General features: G+C 31.1%; 2 protein-coding genes across 7 annotated transcripts in view; one reads left to right on the top strand and one right to left on the bottom strand.

Annotated features, from left to right (window-relative positions):
- Positions 1-1,706: 1,706 nt before the first annotated feature.
- LOC134725831 (uncharacterized) lies at positions 1,707-20,575 on the bottom strand. 3 transcript variants are annotated; one of them, XM_063590036.1, is made up of 8 exons: positions 20,472-20,575; positions 11,228-12,596; positions 10,626-10,732; positions 8,821-8,971; positions 6,094-7,658; positions 5,301-5,468; positions 4,629-4,848; positions 1,707-3,772 (listed from the first exon to the last, which is right to left on the bottom strand). In XM_063590036.1, the coding sequence occupies exons 2-8, from the start codon at positions 12,552-12,554 to the stop codon at positions 3,531-3,533; spliced, it is 3,780 nt and encodes a 1,259-aa protein (XP_063446106.1). In that variant the 5' UTR covers positions 12,555-12,596; positions 20,472-20,575; the 3' UTR covers positions 1,707-3,530. The 3 variants fall into 3 exon arrangements, with proteins under 3 accessions (XP_063446106.1, XP_063446107.1, XP_063446105.1); XM_063590037.1 differs by having other exon boundaries at positions 20,449-20,521; XM_063590035.1 differs by having other exon boundaries at positions 20,425-20,502.
- The window catches only part of LOC134725832 (protein C12orf4 homolog), a 24,012-nt gene continuing 18,205 nt past the window's right edge, over positions 20,408-26,214 (top strand). For 2 of the 4 annotated variants that reach the window (XM_063590042.1, XM_063590038.1), the window contains exons 1-2: positions 20,533-20,651; positions 25,996-26,147. In XM_063590042.1, coding sequence (XP_063446112.1) covers positions 25,997-26,147 — 151 coding nt within the window. In that variant the 5' untranslated portion in view covers positions 20,533-20,651; position 25,996. Of the gene's footprint in view, positions 20,429-20,532; positions 20,652-25,657; positions 25,679-25,995; positions 26,148-26,214 lie in introns of those variants that run through there. The other 2 variants (XM_063590039.1, XM_063590040.1) reach the window with 2 other exon arrangements.

Below are 26,214 nucleotides of genomic sequence, written 5' to 3'. Positions count from 1 at the left end.
TGACACAGAATGAATGTGGTCTAAGAACTTAAACTTAAAAACTTAAAAATTTTAAATTGGACATTTCCCTATTATGGTCCAATATCCAAAATCTAAATACATAAGTTAGATTCAGCATTTCATAGAACCCCAAGAATTCAATTTTTTTGATGAAATCAAATAATGTTCAATTTTAGACCCTTTAGACCTCAATGTGGACCAATTTGATAACCAAGCCCAAGTATTAAAAATCTAAATACATGGTTAGATTCAGCATATTGGAGAACCCCATATAATCAATTTTTGTTGAAATCAAACAAATTTTAATTTTGGACCTTAATGTAGACCAACTTGAAAATGGGACAATACTGTGCAATTGAATATTTCTTGTTATTGTGCAAAACTGTGCCATTGAAAATTTCTTGCTATTGTGCAATATTGTGCAATAAGATATTTCTTGCTATTGCGCAATACTGTGCAATTGAACATTTCTTGCTATTGCACAATACTGTGCAATTGAAGATTTCTTGCTATTGCGCAATACAAGATTGATTGCTATTGCGCAATACTGTGCAATTGTAAATATCTTGCTATTGCACAATACTTAATATAATAATTTTGGACCCCGATTTGGACCAACTTGAAAACTGGGCCCATAATCAAAAAATCTAAGTACATGTTTAGATTCAGCATATCAAAGAGGCCCAAGAATTAAATTTTTTTTAAAATCAAGCTTAGTTTAATTTTGGACCCTTTGGACCTTAATGTAGACCAATTTTAAAACAGGGCCAAAAATAAAGAATCTGAATACACAGTTAGATTTGGCATATCAAAGAACCCCAATGATTCATTTTTTTATGAAATCAAACAAAGTTAAATTTTGGCCCCTTTTGGCCCTTAATTCGTTGGGACCAAAAGTCCAAAACCTTCCTTTTGTGGTTATAAACCTTGTGTTAAAATTTCATAGATTTCAATTACCTTAAAATAAAGTTATTGTGCAAAAACCAAGAAAAATTCTTATTGGGGACCTGTTTTTGGCCCCTAATTCCTAAACTGTTGGAACTGAAACTCCCAAAAACAATCCCAATCTTCCTTTTGTGGTCATAGACCTAATGTTAAAATTTCAAAGATTTCTGTTTACTTAAAAATGCTTATTTGGGCCCTTTTTGCCCCTAATTCCTAAACTGTTTTCACCAAAACACCCAAAATCAATCCCAAACTTCCTTTTATGGTCATAAACCTTGGGTTAAAATTCATAGTTTTCTATTTACTTTTACTAAAGTTAGAGGGCAAAAACCAAATGTCTGAAGACGACGACAACACGAACGTGATACCAATATACGACCAACAAATTTTCAATTTTTGTGGTTGTATAAAAACCACTTTGAATAAACCAATGGAAAAAAGGCACTTTTAATTAAGCAATGCAACAGTAGCACTTAAAATGAAGCAATACAAAAACAGTAGCACTTAAAATGAAGCAATACAAAAATTAGCACTTTCAGGGAAGTAATGTAGAAACAATTTCATAAATTAACTATATTTGCATGATTTATCTGATAACATAATTATTCACTATGCTTAAAAAACTCTTTCTCATTGTAGGCTCATACTATAAAAAAAAAGTTATCAACATATATAGTACCTAATAAAATCTAATGAATAAACAATATTTATTTAGGTTAATTCCAAAAATTAAATTGTCCTTGAATTTATGTTTAAAAATGACAATTAAGTGGATGTAAATATATTTGAAATTTTAAAACATATATTTTTGTTGTAAAAACAGGAAAAACAAATATCAGGTAATTGGCACTTGTCTCTGATTTTTTTTTTAAAGTAATTTAGCTAGTGCAAATGTATTGTAAAATGATTTGATGTACAGTTGAATACATTTACATTATGAAATTATCAACTGCATTTTCTTTAAATATAAAACTTGCAAATTTTGTTCTCTTGATGATGAACTCACAACTAATTATTGAAGGAATGGTAATAATTATTCTCAGATTCAAGAGACTAACTTTATATCAGTAAAAGTTGGAGTATTTATATTTCAAACTGCAAAAAAATATTGAAGTCAGATTTGTTGAGAACCAGTAACACATATTTTGCTTACATAAAATAAACATGTTCAATAACAGATTAAAGAAATTATCAAATTAACATCTGATATAAAATTTCAACTGCTAGGAATAAGATTTGATAAATAAAGTAACAAGTCATTAAAATTGAACTGTGACATATATAGGAGATCTTTTAATTTAAGCACTAGTATAAACAAAAATAAGCTTCATAAAACATAACAATTATTTCAATATTTTGGCATTGTAATTTATTCAGCACTATCTATAGATTAAAATTTGAAAAAGCATATATTCTTAAGAAACATTTTGTACACAGGTAAAACTTCATTGTTTGTGAAATATATAAAATCAAATGTATGACACATATTTATAACATATAAGATTCTCACAATGGTGAAATATATAATTAACATGATCAGACAAATATTAAATATAATAAGAATGTTTGTCCATCATGTCCAAACGACACCATGCATTGTCCTAACTGTCACATATCTATGTCCAGTGAACTGCACTATCTGTGTCAAACCCTTAATTATACATTAAAAGTTTCAAGTTTGCATCATACTGAACAAGATATAAGATGGTGTGAACAATTTATAGAAAACTATTATTAACATAAACAGTACTTAAGCTACCTTGTACCAAAATTTTATGTCAAATTATAATATTTCAGAAATTTTAATCTTAAAAATTACAAAGTAAACTATCAGGGATGACACCAATATTTATGTACTTATCATTTAATTGTAGAGCAATTTATTGAACAATATCACACCTATCCATAAAAAAACCATCACGATTTGGAAGCCATATTTGCACCATGTGCAATTCCCATGAAACATTACACACTAACCTACAGTAACAATGCTGATATTCAATAAATCATCTTTAGTATAAACTGTACTACCACACCTAATTATTTATTGCAATAGTTGTAAAGAGTAAAATATTCAAAATAGAAAATTGACCATTAGATCTTTATAAAATAAAATGTCATACTACACACATTAAAATTATAACAATGTTAAAATGCTTTAAGCAAACAGAAAAACAAAACACATAAATAATAAACAACTAGAACTTAACAACATCTACAACAAATAACACTTCACATATCAATTACCAGTGACCATCATGCAGTTTTCAATAAATTATGTAAATAATTGAAAGAGAGGTTGAGATGATTTGGAAATTTGTTGTCTGCTTTGAAACATTCTATATTTAATGTATATTTTTTTTTACTACAATAGTGTAATATATGTTCCCTATTTGAATTTTGGAAACCAGAATTCTATTTTGAAAAAGAAAGAAAAAATTATGAAAATTGCTATTTTCCAGTATGTACACACTTAGATAAGGAAGCAGACAAATGTTTTTTTGAATTCAGTAAAGTATGTTTAAAAAGATTATCAACCTCAACAGTCACTGGTGCCTACAAACATAATGACAATACACACATTATCATGTTATAAGATCAAAAGTTTCAGCATATAAGTCATGGGCAAACTTCATTTTATGTTTAAGACTTTCTAACTTTCTTCTATGTTCCACTCCAAGTTCCCGTAAACTTGAGATACTCATCAGCAATCGAGGAAAAAGTCCAGCATAATCTGGATGGCATGTTGTAACTTGATTCTGTAGTGACTGTATCAAAAGCTCTTGCAATTTACTCACATTGTCCCTTTTCTTTAAACCCTGACGATCTGAAAAGTTTCAAAAATTGATTAGCATTCCTAATTACTTCTGTTTCCCTCAGCATCAAGTAAAAGGTCCACCCATGTCTGAGTTGATTCTGCATACTGTTTATGTAAAAATTCATGATGAAAAAAGATTTCTTTAGTTAAGTGTATTTTTTTTATTGCCCTTCATCCTTTGCACTTTTTAATCAATATTGTTGTACAATTTTTCGTCGAAACTTGTCTATTATTAATCAGTATCAATATTTTTGAACATAAATCAGGCTGTTGGTTTTTATATTTAAATTGTTTTTCATTTTTCATGTCAGGGCCTTTTATAGCTGACTATACAGACTGGGTTTTGCTAATTGTGGAAGGTTGTTCAGCAACATATAGTTGTTAATTTCTGTGTCATTTGATCTTTTGTTTCATTACCACATCTTGTTAGTTTTATATATACATTATTTGAAAGTCTTGGACATTGAACTGTATTTTCAAAAATAAAATGTTCATCAGGTTTTTTGGCAATATGTCTGTTTATTTACAAGGTTATGGATGAATTGTTTGGGTATGCCAGTCCAAATATGGTTACTTAATGCCCTAAGTGTTAAGTTATTTCCAAACTAATTCAAGCCTGAGTTTTCATGCAACTAAAGTAAGCTTATCACTGAACTAGGTGTCTCATCTTGTAAAGTAATGTTGTTTGGTTGGTGACCAACTAATATTTAAGTCTTCCTCATATTCCAAGCTAATTCAAACCTAAGTTTTTATACAACTAAAGTAAGCTTTTTTCTTTTTAATCAGTTGTCTGATTTTGTAAAGAAATGTTGCTTAGTTGTTGACTTATCTGATTTTAAAGCCTTTATCTTATTTGTCCACATACCTGGAGAAATGAGCACCAAAGCACTAAACAATGCTTTTTCTGTATCCTCCAAATTGTAGGCATTGAGACGTACACATAAATTAAACAACAATTCAACAAAATGTTCTCCCAGTGGGAATCCAACCTTCATATCTTTTCTTGTTACTAGGAAGTTCTTACCAGGAACGAACATGGCATCTGTCTCTGTGTCTATAAACACAGAGTGTACAATACAAGCAACCTGAAAAGAATAACAGTTAAACTGTTAACACAGAGTGTACAATACAGGCAACCTGAAAAGAATATCAATTAAACTGTTTATATATATACACAGAGTGTACAATACAAGCAACCTGAAAAGAATAGCAATTAAACTGTTAATAATTGAGATATATCTATCCATTGTAACCTATCACAAACTTAAACAATTGTTGATCAATGTTTTATCCTAGTTTTGTCAAATCATATCTTGAATGTACATGTTTTCTAAATGGATAGATCAGTTAAAACATTTGTAACTACTTTAACCTTAGGAATGATACATTTGGAATGACAACAAAGTACCCGTAATTAATTCTAGTTTTAACCTTTGCTGTTAATTGGATGCTAAGTGTAAGATTATAGAATAATGCATTTCTGTTGTATTTATTTAAAATGCATCAATGGAATTTTGTAAAATGGATAGTCACTAACCTCAAAACAACCTCCTTTGATCAAACTAATTTGATCCTCTTGCTCAAGCCGAGAGAATCCTGGAATTTTCTTAGCAAATGTGACTGTATCCTGAATAGTAGTATTGAGTAAACTCTGGAATCCATGCCAACAAACTTCCCCAGCCGAGCAAATTCTACCTAATTCATCCTGAAAAACAATTAGTAGTAAATTTTCATATATATTCTATAAATATAACTAGGATGTATCCACTGATAAAATATCACTATCTATAACTTGGAATTGTAAACTGTAGAAATGAACCTTAAATTAAAACTTCAACACAAATTGTTATGCTTAAGAACTGCTAAAATTGCTGACAATCTCATTTTGTTTGATTCTTCATAACCATTTTAAGTTAACCAAATGATTAATTTCTCTTCAACAAGTAATTTCATAGACTTGGACACAGTCTCACAAGACCAGAATTGCTAAAATGTAGGTCATGGTGACCATGTAAAAATGTACCTTCATTTAGACATTGTCTTTTGCAGTTAAAATCTCTCACCAAAGTGCTGTTTGAATCAAACCAGCTATCATAATTCAATTGATTTTTTTCCACATTACTTTTTAAAAACTAAAAAGTCATAAATGTTGACCCTTCTTTTAAAACTGATACCGGTAGGTTCTAAATTTTCCATAAATATGACACTATAAGTGTTTAGATGCTATCAGTAATTTTAGTTTTGGATTTTCAATTATTTTCAAATTTACTGAAGAGACAATAGTTGTCACACTGCACATTAAACATGTTTGATTTGGTTAAAGATATTACCTGGAATAGCAACTGTACATCTTGTTTTGCCAGCATACTTCTCTGTTTAAATTCTATAACCTTCTCTTGCATGGCGTCTATATCAGCACGAGATCGAAAATTTGTTTGGAATGATTGATGAACTTTGTAAGTTAAAAATGCAACAGATAACTGACTTTCATCCTCAACTTTAACAGTAGGGCTCACAATGGCAGTCTCTCTAGGTTTCTGTGTCTTCATAGAATTTTCATATGATACTTTTAAGAACTTTCTTCTATCATCATGAGAATCCAACTCTGCCACAGGACTTTGTCTCACACATCCTTTGTCTTGTTTCTGATAAGTTTTGTCTAATCTTGATATATCTGTTGTATTTTGTTTCAACATGTTTGTTCTTGTGTTGAATAATGGAGGTGATGTCATTGGCTGACCATGAGTCATGTGATATGGAGATGGTGAGTTCATGACTAATGGTGATGTTAAAGACCTATTCACTGATTCATTCCTTTGGAATGGAGACGGATTGTTTGAAGATCCTGGGAATGGAGACGGATTATTTGAAGGTCCTGGGAATGGCGAGGGATTATTTGAAGTTCCTTGAAATGGAGACGGATTGTTTTGACGTCCTGGGTATGGAGAATTCCTTTGAGAACACACTGAAGAAGGGCGACTGTTATCACCACTCTCTAGAGAAGGAGGACGCGTATCTGAATTAACACCGGCTCTGTGTTGCAATGTTTGATACTGTGGCTTTCTGAAAAAATTTGAACCAGGAATTTTATTCCTCATTTGTGACATATTTGAATGTTCCATAGCCATCTGATTTTGAAAATGTCTAGAGTTTAATACTTGAATTTCTTCATCACTGAAGTCATATGATGTCCTACGACTGATAGCATCGAGAGACTCTAAATCTTCATTGTCATATGACTGATGTGACATTGCTGAAACAGAATCTATCGATGACCTGTTCCTGGGAGCATTCATAGCATCAACAGATAGATATTGACTTTTTAACAGCATATGTTCATGACTTCTGACTGGAGATCTATCTTCAGAAATTTTTCTTTCTGATTTCACCAAATTGATTGGAGATGTATAGCCTTGCTGACTGAAAAGTTGTGGAGCACCATAATACATTGCAGAGGTTATCATATCTTGTCCTAGTGACATAAACATCGGATTGGCAAATGGATTTGGAGGTCCAACATTTAATGGCAAACTTGATGGGGGATTACTTATATTCCGTACAGGTAAACCAGGTGAATTTACAGGTGAATGATTCACTGAGCCTAAAGGTGTTGGCAAATTTGATCTACTCAGTGAGTTCATTAGGCTATCATTTGAAAGAGATGGTGATCTCAAAGTAGGGGGGGATAAATCCAATGGCGGAGAGTCTGACTTCTGTGATAATTTATTTTCTTGTGATGTGTCTTCTGTTTTCTGTTTCATTACTGTTGACATGATTTCTGATGAAATATCTGGATTCAAACTTAAAAGACCATGGAGAGCTTGTTCCATCACAGAATCTTCCATACACTTAATCATATCTCTCATTTTACGGGATCTTCTTCCCAATTTTGCAGCTACAATCAAAATAAAATTTCATGAATTTTCACAAAAATTTGTAAGAGTTTCGCAGAACACAGTGTCTCGCCTACTTTTGCTGTTAATGGCAGGCTCAACAAAATGAGGGAAAAAATCAATAAAAATTTTCCTCTTGATACTATCTTTTGATTGCAAGAAGCTTCTGTCCAAGTTTTGTAAAGGTCCAAGATAGTTTATGAATCTAATAAAGGTTTTAAAAACTTTAACTGGAGACTGTTGTATGTAATGTTAACTGGAAGAAAAACTAAGTCCACTTATAAGTAAAATACAGATAAACAGGTACAAAATTTTAACAATAATTCCTTCTAGATACAAGGTTTTAAACATAAACAAGCTTCTGTCCATTTTGGTAAAAATTTTAAATAGTATAAGAAAGTTATTAAAATTTTAAAAACTTTAACCACTGAGTGAATGTGTTGTTTCCTGGCAGAAAATCTAAGACCATTCAAAAGTAAATTACAGAAAAAAATAAAATTTCATTATTCATTTTTTTAAATTTACTTCTGGATACTTTCTTATGATCATAAACAAGCTTCTGTCCAAGTTGAGTAGAAATCCAGGATTTTTCAAGAAAGTTGTTAAAATATCAAAAACTTTAACAACAGAGTGAATGTTTGTTGACACTGCCGCCGACAGTATGTAGGATAACTTTTCTCACTTTTTCCACTAAGGTCAAAGCCTCAACAACAAAAAAGATTCACATTTTTTTTAAGTTGATTATTTGAAAGCCAAGGATGTAGTTCTTCCTTCAAAATTTTCTTTTGATAATCTCATTCTTTCAAATAGGTTATTTTCATATCTTAACATCTGAGAATGTAGCATAAAAAAATCACTATCTTTGCCATCTTTAAGATTATAAACAGTGATACATTCACACAGGTATATTACTCAATGGTCCCAATGTATGAGCCTTTAGGTGTTCCTATTTGATCATATTTGGAAATGCTAGCAAAAAAACTGCCTAAAACTGTGCTAGGGTTGTCTTGAACTCATAACACCATATCCCTTTATTTCAAATAAATGTATACATGCCTTCCATGCATATAATAGTCCCCATTAAATATCCGTAATTTTTACTCTGAAGCTAAACATAATAGGGAATAGTAACTATATTTATAGATGACAGTCCCATGACATTACCTGATCTGGACATGCCCAGTTGTAAACATTTCTGCAGACGACAGTACTGACATCTGTTGCGAGTAAGGACTGTAATCTGACAATTCTTTCCATAAAAACATCTTTTCCGAGCAGGATCACCAATATCTTGTAAAGCCCTTCTGAAGAAACCCTGAGAATGTAATATAAAATTATAGTAAAACCTGTCAAAACAAGGTTTCAAAAGAGTTAATGGTTATGACAAATTTCACTGTATAAAATACTAACTGGTATACCAGTTAATTTAATTTAAATAATTTAAAAAAAATAAAAAATATTAGTCATGTATTTATCCTACAGTAAACTTGTGATTAGTCATGTATTTATCCTACAGTAAACTTGTGATTAGTCATGTATTTATCCTACAGTAAACTTGTGATAAGTCATGTATTTATCCTACAGGAAACTTGTAATAAGTCATGTATTTATCACAGGAAACTTGTGATTAGTCATGTATTTATCCTACAGGAAACTTGTGATTAGTCATTTATTTATCCTACAGGAAACTTGTGATTAGTCATGTATTTATCCTACAGGAAACTTGTGATTAGTCATGTATTTATCCAACAGTAAACTTGTGATTAGTCATGTATTTATCCTACAGGAAACTTGTAATTAGTCATGTATTTATCACAGGAAACTTGTGATTAGTCATGTATTTATCCTACAGGAAACTTGTGATTAGTCATGTATTTATCCTACAGGAAACTTGTGATTAGTCATGTATTTATCCTACAGTAAACTTGTGATTAGTCATGTATTTATCCTACAGGAAACTTGTGATTAGTCATGTATTTATCCTACAGGAAACTTGTGATTAGTCATGTATTTATCCTACAGTAAACTTATGATTAGTCATGTATTTATCCCACAGGAAACTTGTGATTAGTCATGTATTTATCCTACAGGAAACTTGTGATTAGTCATGTATTTATCCTACAGGAAACTTGTGATTAGTCATGTATTTTATGGAATCCAATTGGTTTGTTCTAGCAGCTGTTTTTGAGTTTAATTTAAAATATGGAAGAAATGAACAAATGTATGTTCAAATTTTACTGACTTTTGATCATAAAAAACTTCTGTTCAAGTTTCAAAAAATTTATTAAAGGTTTGATATAGTTTTAATGTCTTAAAAAAATGTAACCATTGACTGAACCTTATCTCTGATGACACAGGCGGCCGAATCTTAAATTTTTAACCTTGCTTTGCCGTCAAATGTTTCAGGGTAAACAGGTCTGCTTCAACACAAGGAAAATGAATCAACATAATGTAAAATTTAGAAAATGATTGAATTAATAAAGAATTTTGTATTTTTTATTCTATTAGTGTGTGTCAGTGTAGTTAGATATGATACTGTTGCTTATTTAAAAAAGAACTTTTTTGCACTATATGACCTTTAAAATTAAAAAATCCAATATATCACAAAAAAACAAGAAAATAAAGTTCTGAACTTCAGTTACATGTGAACATAATGCAAAAAAATATGCTATGTGTAACAGATGTTGAAGTTGACATGTAGGAAGCAGCTTAAACAAAAATCAACAGAGGAGAAACAGATTATTATTCAGTTTGACGACATAATTAAACAAATCAATATGGTATCAGGTCTATAATAAAATATATACAGCAAGTTGTACTGAAAATGTTGTTCTTTGAGGAATGTTTGGCAAAAAAGACCACAAAAAACTTTAACCACCCAGTGAACTGGGTGACCTCTTGCTGCAATGATTTATGAATTTACAGTTTAAACACATCCCCCGATTAACAAAATTATAAACAATACATACCTTGCAGCCTTCACATGCTAATACACCATAATGTATTCCTGAGGATCTATCTCCACAGACTAAACATTTCAGTGTAGTGCTACTGTAAGTTGGCTTTCTTGGAGCATCTGGAAAACAAAATGTTTTATATTAATAGGCTTCATATAAAATTTATAAAAATTCTACCAAATTAACATGTTGAATGTATTCCTTTTTAAAAAGTTACCAGAGAAAATGACCTTCATCGAGAGGGACACAGTGAAAGCCATTGTTATAGAAGAAAAAGATGTGTTCCATGGGAAAGAATGAATACTCAGTTTACTGTTCATTTCGATGTTGTTTTCATCTTTTGTGCCAAACATACCTCAAGCACAATAATTTTAAGAGCAACAAATGAGGAAACAGTAAAACTTTAATTGTTTGATCATCTTTTGTAACTTTACATACCATTGCTTATGGTATATTAATTGATTTTTGTAGGGTAGTAATTTCAAAGATTTTGAGGTATACATGTACATGAACAACATACTCAGATGTTCAATGAAATACAAATTCCCTATTAGCATGATTAGCTTGTATGCAGAATTTTTGATAAAAACATGAAGCACAACTAAGCAACTTACTGTTTGGGTTTGTGACTATTTGTAGACCTGTTTCATTATCATCATCAGTCTGAGCATTGACTGTCTGTGGTATACTGACTGGTTTCCTGTCATCACTATGTGACATCATTCTACTGTTATCACCCTGTGTATGTGATATACCCCTATTATCGCCTTCTCTCATATTTTGTATTTGCCTACTAGAATTTCCACCATTGTTGTTTGGTGGGACAAAATTAAAAGGAATATTATCCAAATTTCTACTAAATGGTATATTATCCAAGCTTTTACCAAATGACAGATCATCTTTCATATTGTCTAAAGAACAATTTTGTGACATACTTTGATTAATAGATTTATTAATCATGTGATCATTTTTGAATGAGTTGTCTACCCTCATTTGGGATGAATGTCTTCCTTTCATCATTTCAGCAATGATTTCCTGTTCTAGACTTTTGACAGTATTACAGGTATTTGAATCATAAGCTTTTGCAGACTTTATAGTACTTTCTATATCTTGATTATGCAGAAATTTAGAGAAATCAGCGCCATTTGTTAACATTTCATGTAGCTTACTGAGATCAGATCCCTCTAAATTTCTACTGACATCTGTGTTATTTGTTTCATTTCCTTGTGAAGTTTTGTCACTACTGCCACCAACATGTGAAAACGTGTCAAAATGTTTGCTAAAATCAGAATCTCTTGAGACATTGTATGGAGTGCTGTCAGCACCACTACTAATTGGTAATGTAAGAGGCAGTTTTATATGACTTCCTAACAACCTCTTTATGTTAACGTCCTGCTCCTCTGAAGTAGTTGTCTGACATGTAGACTTAGTCACAGTACTGGAAAAAGATGTGGTAGGATAACTCGTAGAACTTTTCGTATGACTATCAGCAGTTGTTCGATTAAGAACTCTGTTGATTTTCTTATTAAAGGAGAATCTTCTGTTTGGTGGCTTTTCCTTTGGTTTATCTTCTACAGGAAAGTCATAAATACCTACTCTGTCTTCGTTTTTCTTACTTTCTTCCTCCACCTTTTTTTTCTCGTTTTCTTCGTTTTCCATGTAAAACCTAAATCTATTGTTGTCCCAATCACACTTTGGGAATATATTATCTGAGACAATTGATGGAATGTTTGTATGTTGTTCATCTGGAGGTATGTATTCTTTTTTAATCTGAGACAGTATTTGTTCATTAGAGACTTTTTCACCTTTACCTCCAATTATAGATGGTAAGTTAGTAAGGAGATTAATATTATCTGCTTCCTTGGTTTGTGAATCCTGGTCCTCATTTACAAACGATGGTAGTTTATCGTCCATGAAATTGTGTATTTTTTTATCTGCCATATTCCAATTATAGCACTTTAAAATAATGAATCTTCATAATTACTGAAAATAAGAAGAAAAAAAAGTAAATGACTATAGCTATATTCATTTGAAACATTCGGACAACCTGCTCAAATCAAATAATGAAGGTTTTTCATTGTATGATTACAGAGTAAAAGATGCTGATTCAGATAATCTATTTGACAAAGGGCAATAATGCCTTTGTTCTTTTAAACTTTTCCTCATATATTATCCTACAAGACATGTAGGCTTGACATTTTTAATATAATGGAAGTAATTTTTAAGTTTCGATATAACTTTTACTTCTAAGGGGCATAATTCATGTAAAAAAGATGACCAGTGCTGATTATCAAATTTGTCAGAGACCTTCCTAATAAAAACCCTAACTGATACAAATTTCACAAGAAAGGAATGTGTAAACTTTCAGCCCAGGCCTTTCAGTCATAAGACTTTGCACATTTTGTGCCCTAAACACCAAATCTAGAATGTTGATTTCTAGTAGCTTATTACTATGTCTTATTAGAATAAATGTTATTATACTTAAAATTTGTACGACTGCGATAACTTCTATATCATTTGGTCTCTGGTTGAGAGTGGTCTCATTGGTATTCATACCACATCTTTTTATTTGTACAGTACAGTTCAAGAGTACCAACTCTCCCACACCCTACACCGAGGAAAATGTCGGAGCCACTCCGACAAACTCCGAGATTCCTCCCAAAATGTTGGGAGGAATTTGGGAGTAATCTCTCCCAAAATCAGGTAAATGTTTATTGTTATAACGAGCTCACTCTCTACACCGAGGAATTAATTGCCCTTATCCTACTTTGATCTATACCGGCACAAGACTGAATGGGTAATTGGATTACCTGACAGGTAAAGGTTGAAGTAATAAAGAGTTATATTTCCGGTCTACTGTACCAGTTTAAGTGTCAAACAGGTGTATAATTTTAAATGTCTTTTATACTAATTAAATTCCATTTGTGGTAATAAAAACTAAAGTCAAAATATTTTCGTATTTTTTGTTAGCCCATCTAAAAATATCTTAACCTTAATGTACTAGCTTTAAAAAAAAACCATTATAAAATATAGCGGAATATGTGAAAAACAAAATATTCTACTTCAAAGTTAAAGTCTTCATTTAAAAATTATAAGTCTAAAAGTTTTATATATGCAAGTAAAAAGGAAAATTTATTCACCATTCATTAGACAAAATGATTGCCCCGTATTATTTGTGTAAATCTACGGCATTTTCTTTTTACGATTATCTAATTGCTGGAATGAATAAAAGATTTAAAAGCAAAATGTTGTTGTTAATTCTTTCAATTGTATTTAAGTTTTATAAAAAATGAAAACTACTTAATTTTGACCTCGATGTCTTCACCAGTAAATTAATATTTTATTTACGAAATGAGCATACTTGTGTAAAAATAACCGGAAACTTTCGCTAAATTAATCTGAGCAGTAAAATAAAATTACGTGTTTGAAAGTTTTGTATATTCAAGTTAAAAGGAAAATATTATTCACCATTCGTTATGCTTAACAATTACGGCATTTTCGTTTTACGATTTGTTGGCTGTACAGCAGAATAATAATACATTTCCGTTACAACAGGAATACTTCCAGCTGCATTAATTCGTCTTTGTTTAATATTAACTTTCGCACAATGAATGTAAATTTGTGTATTTTCAACAAAAGATTTTAAAAACAATTATTTGCCGTGCGAAGACAATTCCACGATACACCTCTCAGTTATCAACAGTCTGGGTTGAACTTGAACTTGACTAACTTAACAATGTTAAATGCTAAAAATAGTTAACATCAATGTTATCCACAGCACGAGTTTTTTAAAGGGCGGGAAAAAATATCGCGTACTAGTAAACTCAGGTGACCTTTCTGGCCGACCGTGGGAAAGTCCATTCAAGGTTTCTAAAGTTGCAGAACGACATTTTTGTGCAATCGTATTGAGGCTCCAGAAGGTCCTTTTACAATTGATTTATCGGGAAAATATAATTCTTATCCGAATAAACGTGAACACATTTTTAACTATTTGAATTTTAATGTTTTATCTTTCAAAAAAGAAAGTACATTAGTTATATGTCCATGGTCAATAATATAGATTTACAGTTGGTGATGTATTAATTAAAATTATGATGGAAATTGTCCGGGGTGACTGATTGTATTCAAATGACAATAATCATGATAATACGATAAAGAAATGCCAATTGTAGGCGGTTGGGAAATTTTGAAAATAAAATGATGACTGATTTAACTGGAATAGAATATTATGATGGGCAATTATGAGGTTTGATAAATTTTATTAATAATTAAAGGATTAATGACCTATCGGATAGCGATAAGCGGATTACTTATCATCACAACTTTTAACATCTTTTGTAAACGTAAAATGATTGAGCGTCATAAACTTGTCAAACACCGGTAGAATTATAGTACATTTATAATATAATTAATGTGAAAATATTTTTCACTTTCCAAATTCAAATGACGAAATTGATATAAATACTTTCGTCAATTTGAAAACCGTTCCGTAAAATGCGAAAATGACGAGCACTATCAATATCACTCGAAATTATTTCCTTTGTCAACATAGTTGTCATTTAACAGTTTCTTTTCGTAATTTGAATTATTCAAGTCTGTATAAATGTACCGAGGTGGTGAAACATCATATTTTACATTGCTCAATAAATTAAGTTTACTTGATGATCCGATGAATCGGGTTACCGAAAAAAAACATGATTTTATTAGCCAGTTGATTTTTTAATAATGAACAATTAATGCGCTGATATTGCTTATTGAAAAAGTTATAAAAGAAACTAATTGTGGCAAAATCGTCCTTGCTGAAAGAACACAATGTATGACCTGACCGGACTGTAATAGAAACACAAAATAACAATTTTCTTCATACTTTTTCGTATGTACGTTCTATTTTAAAGATAACGGCATAAGACCAAATATAAAAGATAATAATTATCTTATTCTAAATGATATTGTCACATCTTTATCTGTCAAAGAAAGGAAAACATTTGTTCAATTTATAATACCGTGATTTTAAAGCACACCTGTGCAACCAAGATCGATTAAATGTTCAAAGGTAAATTATCTGGGTAATCCAATTATGTTGTCACGCGTCGTTAATTTGAGGTACATCCATGGGCAATAAACCAATTAACAGCCACGCGGTGTTGGGAGAGAATCTTTGGAGGATTTTAGGAGTGAAATCCGCGGTACTCGGTGTGATTCCGAGAAAATCGGAAATCGGAGAAAAAAGTTATCGAATCGATATTTTTGAACAGTACTGTATATGGCCTGATTTTCTAAGTCATTGCAAATGTTAAAACATTAAATTCATTTTTATTAAATTTGATTTATTTATAAAATAACATTAATAACATCTTTTAGTGCCATAGTAAGCATTGAAGAGAAGATATATATTTTAAAAAAAATAATTGAAAATCATTGATAAAACAGTTTGAAATGGAAATTACTTCAAATGTTATTTACAAATTAATCCAGGAAAACATTCTTTCTGAAAATCCTCAATTTCAAACTTAAACTATTTTTGGTTATTAGTAATATCATATCAATATTTGTAGAGCTCAGAAAATACTTGTTTTTGTGATTTGAAGTGCTATTTACCAATTAATAAAGGACAATAACACCTAATTTGAAAAAAGTGAAAATTACCAATATTAAACTTGATTTCAATACATACTAGTTTATGAGTCTTTGGTCTCCTGTGAAGGATTGTCTCATTGACATTCATACCACATCTTCTTTTTTGTATAAACTGTCACAAGTATATGTATTACATTTTGTACTTGAATGGTTAATAAATGTAAGTTATCGCACAGAAATTAAATAAATAATATTTTCCAATCATTCAAAGACCATAAAAACTCTTGAATTCTACTTTTTAGTATAAACTGTCCCAATTACATGTATTAGTTGAACGTTTCATACATATATTAGTTATTGCACAAAAGTTAAATAAATGATGTTTTCCCATCATTCAAAGACCATACAAACTCCTTAAATTCTACTTTTTAGTATAAACTGTCCCAAGTACATGTATTAGATGAATGTTTCATACATGCAAGTTATTGCACAGAAACTAAATAAATTATGTTTTCCCATCATACAAAGACCATGTAACCTCCTGAAGTGGTATGAGTGCAAAAAAGACATCTGTATTATTTGGCTCATTTCCTTGTGAAAAGTTGTCACTGCTGCCACCAACATAAGTCATGTAAGTTAAAGTGTCAAAATGTTTGCTAAAAGTCTTTCTTAATGTGCTATTGTGTATATTCACATGCATCTTAAAAATAATATGACTAAATACTTTATAAAGTTACTTGTATGTCTCAGATGTGCAGGTTTGGCTTTTGAAAAAAATGGAATTTGATTTCTAAAGTTTTAATGCGAAATTCATGATAAGGAAGTTATCACAATAATTCTTCATGTATACTATTACATATCTATAATATTAACTAGTTTTATTTCATGTTTCTAGTATTTAAAAATATTATTTACATAAATTTAATCATATTGACATGTCAAATATTTTTTATTGGTTTATTACAACCAAAAGTGTCAATAATTTCTCTTTCTACAATAAGTGCAGAAGTTCAGATAGCTTTAAAACCAGGCTTAATCCACAATTTTCTACTATAGAACTTCCAATTGATATTTTTTAGTGTGTCTTTTTATGTTGTATGTTATTTATACTATTGTTTCAGAACAGGGAAGGTTTGGTACCATTACACTTTTAATCCCACTGCAAATGTTTGCACCTGTCCAAAGTCAGGAATATGATGTACAGTCAGGGGCGTAGCTACCCGGAGGCACGACAGCACCTGCATCCACGTCATTTTCACACACAAAAAAAACCAAAAAAAACAAAAGAAAAAAAAACAAACAGAAGAAAGAAAGAGAGATGAATTTGTCAAACGGAATCGGACAGTGTAATGCATGTATTATCTAAGACTATTATGATTATGATATTTGTTTAACGTTCAGAGACTGTTGGTGTCTTTTACGTCTAATGAAGCTGTTTCAGTCATGCAGAAAAAGATCGTAGCTCCCTATACACTAACACGCAGTTGCATGCACATCGATTCATCATGCAAAAGAGGAATGGCAAAATAAAAATTTATAAATTGAATGTTAAAGGAAACACATATGTTGTCACCTTTTTAATTAATGAAATATCATTAAATAACGACATTTGGTTACAAAATTAAAAAAAAAAAATATTTGAGATTATGACAAAAGGTAACTTGCACCTTTTACAAGATTTGAATTTGTAATATTCAGTCTAAGACATGTACTGTGAAAGTACTTTAATTCGTAGGTATCAATTTTCGTGGTTTGAGCAATTATTAACATGTTCATGGATTTTAGTTTTCAGATAAAAAATGAAAATTGAAAAATTAAAGCCTTTAGAAACGAAGTTTACAAACTGTCTTGATTGAAGGAAATTGCAAAGTGTACCTTGACCAGTATAAATCGTGGTGATAACGTGAATTAACCAAATATTTTATTTAAGTCTCATCTCTCAATAATATATAATACCCAGGATAAAGTAATCAACAGATTAAAGACCATCACAGGCGTTAATTAGGCCATCAACATGTCACCTAAAGAAACCAGTTACATAAACAAATGCTTTAAACATATCTTGAATTGTCAAATAATTCTTATCAAAATCAAGCACAGCATGAAATTATTATTTCCCATACGTATGAGAATTATGAGGATATAAAATGAACAGTTTATCATTCTAGCGTATCATACCGGAAATCTGACGGAAATCTGATGGAAATCTGACTTTTGTCAATCAAAAATATTTTTTAATGAAGATAAAAATATCAAAAACTGTACAGTTTATGTTTTTTTTAAGATTAAATGGGTATAATCCTGCATGTGGTTGTAGTTCTGTGACTGCTATTAGAGTATTCTCAGATTTGGCGTTATTCAATATATTCTCTAGATCATATCAGTAGTCAAACATACCGATGGGGATCTTTCCATGTCTTAATTTGGACAATGGTTCTTTTATTTCGTTATACACTTAAATTTGTGGATAAAGTGATCCACGAAAACCACGAAAATTGGTACCCCACGAATAAAAGTACTTTCACAGTACATGTATATAGTTTTGGAGCACATTTTACAGTTTACAGTTCATCAGTTTAAATTGGAATGAGATGTTCCAATCGGCATTAGAATTACCAGATCCCTTCTATATCGTTGAAAATATGCTGAGGTGATGTGGTTGATAGACTATCGGAGCCAATCACCCTACAACCAGGCCAAAACAGTATTGGAAAGTCTCATTATTTTTTGCATTCATAGACCATATAAGGGAACTGGAGAGTGGAGTCGCGTTAAGTATTATCAGAAAATCGCTTCTTTGCGCTGTATCTGCTTCATCGTGTTGTAGGAAATATCACAAACGAACAAATCTCATTATTGTCTGAGACATACGAAACTGACCTGGCATGTAATTTTGCCGATATCAAGTGGGAGGTCGCTCGACACCGAACACGTATGCTGGGGTATAACATCTCGCGAGTGCTACCATGCCATGATGGAGATCTATCAGTGTACAATGTATGTAATTGAAAACAAATTTACAATCAACAATGACAGTAACTACATTTAGCATTACTGCATATTCATCTGGAATTCAATGTGAATATTTACAAAGTAATAGAGAAGTTCCTTCCTGTCTAGACACGAAGAGCAGATTTTGAACAATTTTGAGAAAAATTCTGTTTCACAAATATGTGTTGTTTATATATTACCCTATTCAGAAGATTTATTAATAGTTTTACATTCATAAATAAGTCCTAACTACATACATGTAACTCCTCTTTTAACCGTCCTATGATCGAAAAACCGAAAAAATGTAATTCATGTGTTTATCGTTTTTACATAGATTAGACCGTTGGTTTTCTCGTTTGAATGGACCATTACACTACTCACTAGTAATATTTGGGGCCCTTTATAGCTTGCTGATCGATGTGAGCCAAGGCTCTGTGTTAAAGACAGTACAAACTGTACCTTGAAACTATAATGGTTTACTTTTATTAATTGTTACTTGGATGGAGAGCTGTCTCATTTGCACTCATAGCACATCTTCCTATATACATCTACTGGGGGTCTCATTGGGAGGTTCTGATCCCGAATCCTGCTTTCTGTTATCGTCAGATTCCTGTATTTTGCTAACACTAAGTACACAAGCAATTCTCTTTTTTTTTCCAATTTCCCATGTCTCGCTTAATTCCATTTCTAGTTTTCACGGCACAATAATTTGTTTTACACATGTCACGCTTACAAAAAATCAGTAATACCTGTGTCACGCTTAAACCCCAATGATACCCACTCTATAATTAAGGAAATAATAAGAGAATTAACATGATAAACAACTCCATGACTGCATTTGTACACACAAGTATCTTTCATGTAATTAACTCCACAAGATATAGCAGACCTATCATATGCAACTAGGTGGATACTTAACATACAAGGATGGGAAATCCAGGTATTTTCATCATGTTTATGTGTAGATTTAAAATTTGTACATTGTACATCCCAAAGTGTTACCAATGACTACGTGCTCCTTATTTTTGTCCTGTGCTTAGCTGTGATGGTTATAAAAATCAGGAGATTGCAAAACACGCCTTTCAGACATGTCTGATTATTCCTGTTAACCGGCTTTTCCAAAACGTCTGCACATTTTGACCTTATATATCCTGTCCTGAAAATACAAAACATGTCTGAAAGGAATGCGGATAATCTCAGAGAGCAAAACGTTAAATATGACTTAATGGAATTAAATAGCTACCATGGTTATTGACATTACTCATACCGTCATCCTAATACACAATTTACCTCTGAAATAGTCACAAATGACATGTTCTAGTGACCGAGTTACAACTGTCTGTTATATTAATTAGGCCAATAAATCCCACAATGCACAGCAAAGCCAAGATGTCTGCGCCCATGAAGTGGGCGGCTGATCATTTGAGACATCTCTTTTTTGTTTACAATTAGGTGGCAAGATAAAACAAGGTTATTACATTCAGGCTAAACGTATAGAAACAACAAGCCCCGGGACTAAGTATTTAGTATCTTCTGACTATATCGTCACCTATCCCCCCTTTTGAGTCCTTTTCTCAAAACACAAATTTCGTAAATAGTATTTCTCATAAAATGTATAAGATGTGTTGTATTTTTTTTATACATTTGAGATACATTATGAACTTTCTTAAATATCTTAAATGAGGGTAGTAATGCTCATTTTCAGGTACCTTTAGGGTCAAATTGATTAAATTTTTACCATGATTCTTTAGTCTTTAGAAGTGTCAACTTGACACTATAATCTCTCTGTAATTTGAATCACACTGGTAAATTTACGTCACTTTTGTATAAAACTCATTGGTACATTTGTATTTATAATGTGGCACTGCAGAAAAAAAAAAAAAAAAATAATAATTTGTAACTAAATAAATAATTAATTACCCCAAAAAAATAATTTAAAATTGAACAAATAATTAACCCTTATAAAACCTTAACTATTTATTTTGTGAACCTTCCAGTATCTTTAATAAAGACCCCTAACAAATGTTGAATATCTTCTATGTGATGTTTGTAAATATCATTTTGTGTTGTTGCTAACAATACTTCAGATTCAAGTGTTAGTTTTGCTGTTATGAAGTAGAGTGCTGAGTGGAGTTTTTCTCTAGCCTCCTCATAATTTTCACAATCCAGTAGGTAATGGTCAACTGTTTCTACTTGTCCACAGCTGCATTTGTCGATGAGTGCTGGGCATATTGTTGATTTGTAAAAGTTTAAATTGCAAAATCCTGTTCTTAGACTAGTAGTTATTCTATATATTTCAGTTGACGGCTTGTCTTTTGGAAGTGTATTTTTTACATTTTGTTGAAAGGCATAATATCTTCTTCCTTTATTACTGGTGTCCCATCGGTTTTGCCATTTTACCATAACACTGTCTTTTGCTCCTTTTTGTATATCTTGTTTTGTAAATATTGGAATGCTTTGTATTTTTTCTGCCTCCTGTGCTGCTTTTTTAGCTAGTTGGTCTGCTAGTTCATTACCTTGTATGTCAGCGTGTCCAGGGGTCCATTCAATGGAAACAATGATTCCTTCAGATTTAAGTGCCAATATACCAATTTTAATATCATGAATAGTTTTGCCATAATTATCTGATTTCCAATTTAAAGTTAAAATTCCAATTGCTGATTGGCTGTCTGAGAAAATTTGGATGGATTCAGTGTTTTTTCTGTTGTTTGGAATTATAAGAAAATATATTACTAGCTTGATAGCTACTAATTTCCCTAATAAAATAGATCCTCTATTGGAAACTGGCTGGGTTAACTCCACATGTTCTGTGCTGTTTGATATTAAAATAGCTGCCCCAGTACCACATGGACCTGGATTTCCTTTGCAGGAGCCATCAGTGAAAGCTAATGTTGTATTATTTTTAAGTTGATGTATTTTTTCCAAAATAATATTTTTTCCCTGAAATGCTTGTTCCTCTGATCTATCCTTATCGTTATTCGTCAGAAGTCTCAAATAATTATCATTACCATTATTTTTTGAATTTGTCAAAATTTTCTTATCGTCTAAACGAAAGTGTACATTTTATCGTCATGTTTAAAAAATTACCGTTTACATCATCTGGCACAATTTTTTTACAGTGATTCGTCATGAAGATACCCCCATTACCACCCTTTTATATACTTATAGAGCTATCTTATAAACTTATAGTGATGTCTTATAAACTAAATGAGATCAGGGTTGGCAAAGTATTACCCGCCCGGGAATTCCCGGGTTTTCCCGGGCTGGGCAATACTCCCAGAAATTGGGAATACTGGGCATTACTGGGCAATATGATTTTTTAAGCTTATTTTAACACAAAATAGTAAAGTCTTGATGTAGTTTCATAGTATTAAAGCTAAATATATACTTTTTATACAGGTAACCATTGACAGTCATTTCTAAAATAAGGAAAAATTAAATTTCATTCCCTTCTATGTAGACAGAATACAAGATTTGCACCTTTAAGGAAACCTTGTTAATTTAATTACCAAGCATTGTTTCAATTTTAATCCATACTTTGAAAAAAAAAATATTGCAATGTTTAAGTGAATTTTAATTTCAAATGCTATACATTCATATTGCTAAATAAACACCCTAAGGGTCATGCCATCAACACTTATAGAATTGAAGGGGCTGATTATTGTTACATAAACAAATCTGCATTCTAATCTGAATAATTACTTACTAATTAGTGACAGTACAAAGGACATTATTTAAATGTAATTGTTATTTCTAACAGGAGTTATATTTATTAAAAAAAAAAAAAATTTGCTATATATATATATTGAGTTTTACCAATCCAGACAAACAAAAAAGGTTATATATATGAGAAATGTATAACATTTGTGTTTTATCACTGAATACTCTATAAAATTCAGACCAGTATTTTATATAACCCAGTATTGCCCAGTATAACCCACTAAAACCCAGTAAAACCCGGGTTTTCCCAGTATTTCCCACTGGGCTGGGCAATACTCATAAAACCCGGGTTTTTGCCAACCCTGAATGAGATAACTTAATATAAAGATAACATTTAAACTAAAGAGATGCATGTAACTTATTAACTAAATGAGATAACTTATAAACTAAATGAGATAACTTATAAACTAAATGAGAACTTATAAACTAAATGAGATAACTTATAAACTAAATGAGATAACCTATAAACTATACGAGATATCTTATTAAGTATTTTTTTAATTGATATCCTAAAATTGTACATTAGATAAGGCTGTTAGTTTTTTCTTTTGAATTGTTTTACATTGTCATTTCAGGGTCTTTATAGCTGACTATGCGGTATGGGCTTTGCCCATTGTTGAAGGCCATACAGTGACCTATAGTTGTTGGTCTCTTGTGGAGAGTTGTCTCATTGGCAATGATATACCACATCTTCTTTTTAAAAATATCTTTTAATGTATTTGTTAAAAAGATTTCTTTTAAACCTTATGATCTATCAATATTAGTTTAGAGGGTATCTTATGAGGCAGGTAATTTAGATACTTGATAAAATTTGTAGTAAATAAGATATTTTTTATACTTCTGAAGATTTCTTATTAATTATATCTTATTAGTTTTGTTCAATATCTTAAAAATGGAAAATATAATTGCAGATTACAATTGGTGTATAGTTGAATCAGTTCAGGCCCAAGGGTATATATGGTCATCTCTTGGTATTCTTCTTACTGATAGTGAAAACCTTTCTAAAATAGGAAGCCATATGACCGTACAGTACAGGGGCAGATCCAGACATTTGAAAAGGGGGGGAGGGTTACTAACCCAGAACAAAGGGGAGGGGTTCCAACTACATGTCACCATTCAAATGCATTGATCATCCATAAAAAAGGGGTTCCTACATGAAAAATCAATCTATGAAAAACAAATATGACAGACTTAAGCCAACAACAACCACTAAACTTCTGACTCCTCAGTGACTTAATTGCAACAGGCACAAAGAATGTGGCTAGGTTTAGGTGAATGTATTGTAAAATGTATTCTCCGTTTAAATTTTAATAAGATAAGTGTATATCTGCTTCAAATTTGTATATAAGCAAATGATAAGCCTGAAATAGGAAAGTTTTTATTTAGGGGCCAGTTGAGGACCACTTCTTGGGTGAAATTTTCTCACCCTTCAGCTGTTTTCTGCTCTTATAGGTCAGGTTGTTGTCTCTTTGACAGATTCAAATTTCCATTCTCAATTCTATATTACATAATAGTCAATTTTATAAGAGATTTGTCATTTTTTTTAAAACTATTTTCATGATGTCAATTTGAATTTTTAAATTCTAATTAGGCCAAAATTATGGGTTAGCTAGTTTAAACATATTTATTTATAGTGGTTTAGGAAACAAGTTTTTACAACTTAAATGAATTCCTTTCCACTTTGCATGTGTGATTGCTGTCTTGTAGCAGCATTAGCCTGCTCTTTTTCGAAATCTACAAGGCTGTCTTTTTTAACACAGATCAGCCATTTATTGTCCCCTTTCAACAAAATATCAAGACCATACTTGTAAATGGTGTCAAGGTAGAGCTGAAAATTCAGTCCTGAAGTTTTCACCCTGGACATGAATCAAACCAGGAACCTTTGTGTTAGTAGTCCAATGCACTAACCACTTCACCACGGCTCTCTGTGAGTTAGTGAACCAACTACTTTCTGTCCCTATCCCATATTCCCTCATTTTCAAGTGGCATTCAAAATTTTATCTTCAACATACTGTACTGCTGAAAACGACACAGATATTGTCAAATAGAAAATTTACAATTTTAATGATCTGGTCACTGTGAGCTCCAGTAAGTTTTAAAAGGTAAATGTGCTAGATATTCTCTATACATGTATCTAGCACATTTACCTTTTTCATTAAAGAAGAAGGCTCGGTATGAGTTACAGCAAATAAATATTCAACCAGATAATAAAGATTTTTCAAAGGACCATTTGATTAAATAAGAGAAATTTAAATACGGTCTGGGTTTTGCTAATTTTTTAATAACCTACAGTAAACTATAGTTGCTTACATCCTCTTTATTTTGACTCTTTTGGAAAGTTGTTGTATTGGCAATCCTATTTTATAATATGTTAAATTCATGCTCTTTTGTTCAATTAGTTATATAATTCTTTACCATTCACAGAACAGTTGTGGTCAAAAAGAAATATTTACCTTATTTTGTACATGATACATCTTGTTCTTAAATTTTTGCTGTATTAAATTTTGTTTTGATATAAAAGCAGTAAGACATTTAATTTGAAATCTTATGTTGGCGTTTTAAAGTTTTGGACACATTATTAAAATTGATTTCTTCACTTGATATCAAGTGTTAATTTGTATTAATTCTTGGTTAAAAACTGCAGTGTTATCATTCACACATTAAATTGTAACCCATGATTCAAGGTTGTTTTTATGATCTTTATTCATATCACAAAAGGTCAGTTACTGACTACAGAATATTGATTGTTTGTGGATATTGTTTCTTACAGAATTGTTGTAAGTTGATTGTTGTATGTTTATTAACAGGAATTGTTGGAAAATTGTCCAGTTAAAGTTGGAATGTTTTTTTCCAATTAGAATATTATAGTTATGGTAGTATTTGTACAAAACAGTACATGTATGTCTTTTGCTCATTGTTGAAAGACCTATTGTGACCTATGGTTATTCACAACCTTGCATTTTGGTTTTGGGGAAAGTGGTCCTTATAATTAGCTTTCATACCACATCTTCTTCTTTTTCAGCCATCAATGCAAATAATAAAAAAATATAGGTTATTTGTATTATATTTGTTTAATAAAAATATATTGTTTCAGAATGTCTAAGGAAGACTTCAAGTTTACATTCCTCAGTAAAGATTTAGTATCCACATTAGAAGTTCCCGTTCCCATACCACTGAAGCAACCACTGGATGATTTCATTGGTCAATTAGTTACTGCTCATAATTTGCCATGTTTTATAGAGAATGGTAAGTATCACTGCTATACTATTTTAGGGATGACTTCAAAAGTTCAGTATAGGATAAAAAAATTAAT

Source organism: Mytilus trossulus, chromosome 7 (genome assembly GCF_036588685.1).
Source record: "Mytilus trossulus isolate FHL-02 chromosome 7, PNRI_Mtr1.1.1.hap1, whole genome shotgun sequence".
Taxonomy (NCBI): Eukaryota; Metazoa; Mollusca; class Bivalvia; order Mytilida; family Mytilidae; genus Mytilus; species Mytilus trossulus.
The sequence above is the reverse complement of the archived record's forward strand: the minus strand, read 5'-3'. Positions and strand labels throughout refer to the sequence as shown.

Coding starts and splice junctions, on each gene's coding strand:
- LOC134725831 (XM_063590036.1), bottom strand. CDS start 12,554: ATGGCAGATAAAAAAATACACAATTTCATGGACGATAAACTACCATCG. Junction 7,659..8,820: donor ACTGGGCATGTCCAGATCAG/GTAATGTCATGG, acceptor TTTTGATTGTAG/CTGCAAAATTGGGAAGAAGA. Junction 3,773..4,628: donor TTTGGTGCTCATTTCTCCAG/GTATGTGGACAA, acceptor GAAACTTTTCAG/ATCGTCAGGGTTTAAAGAAA.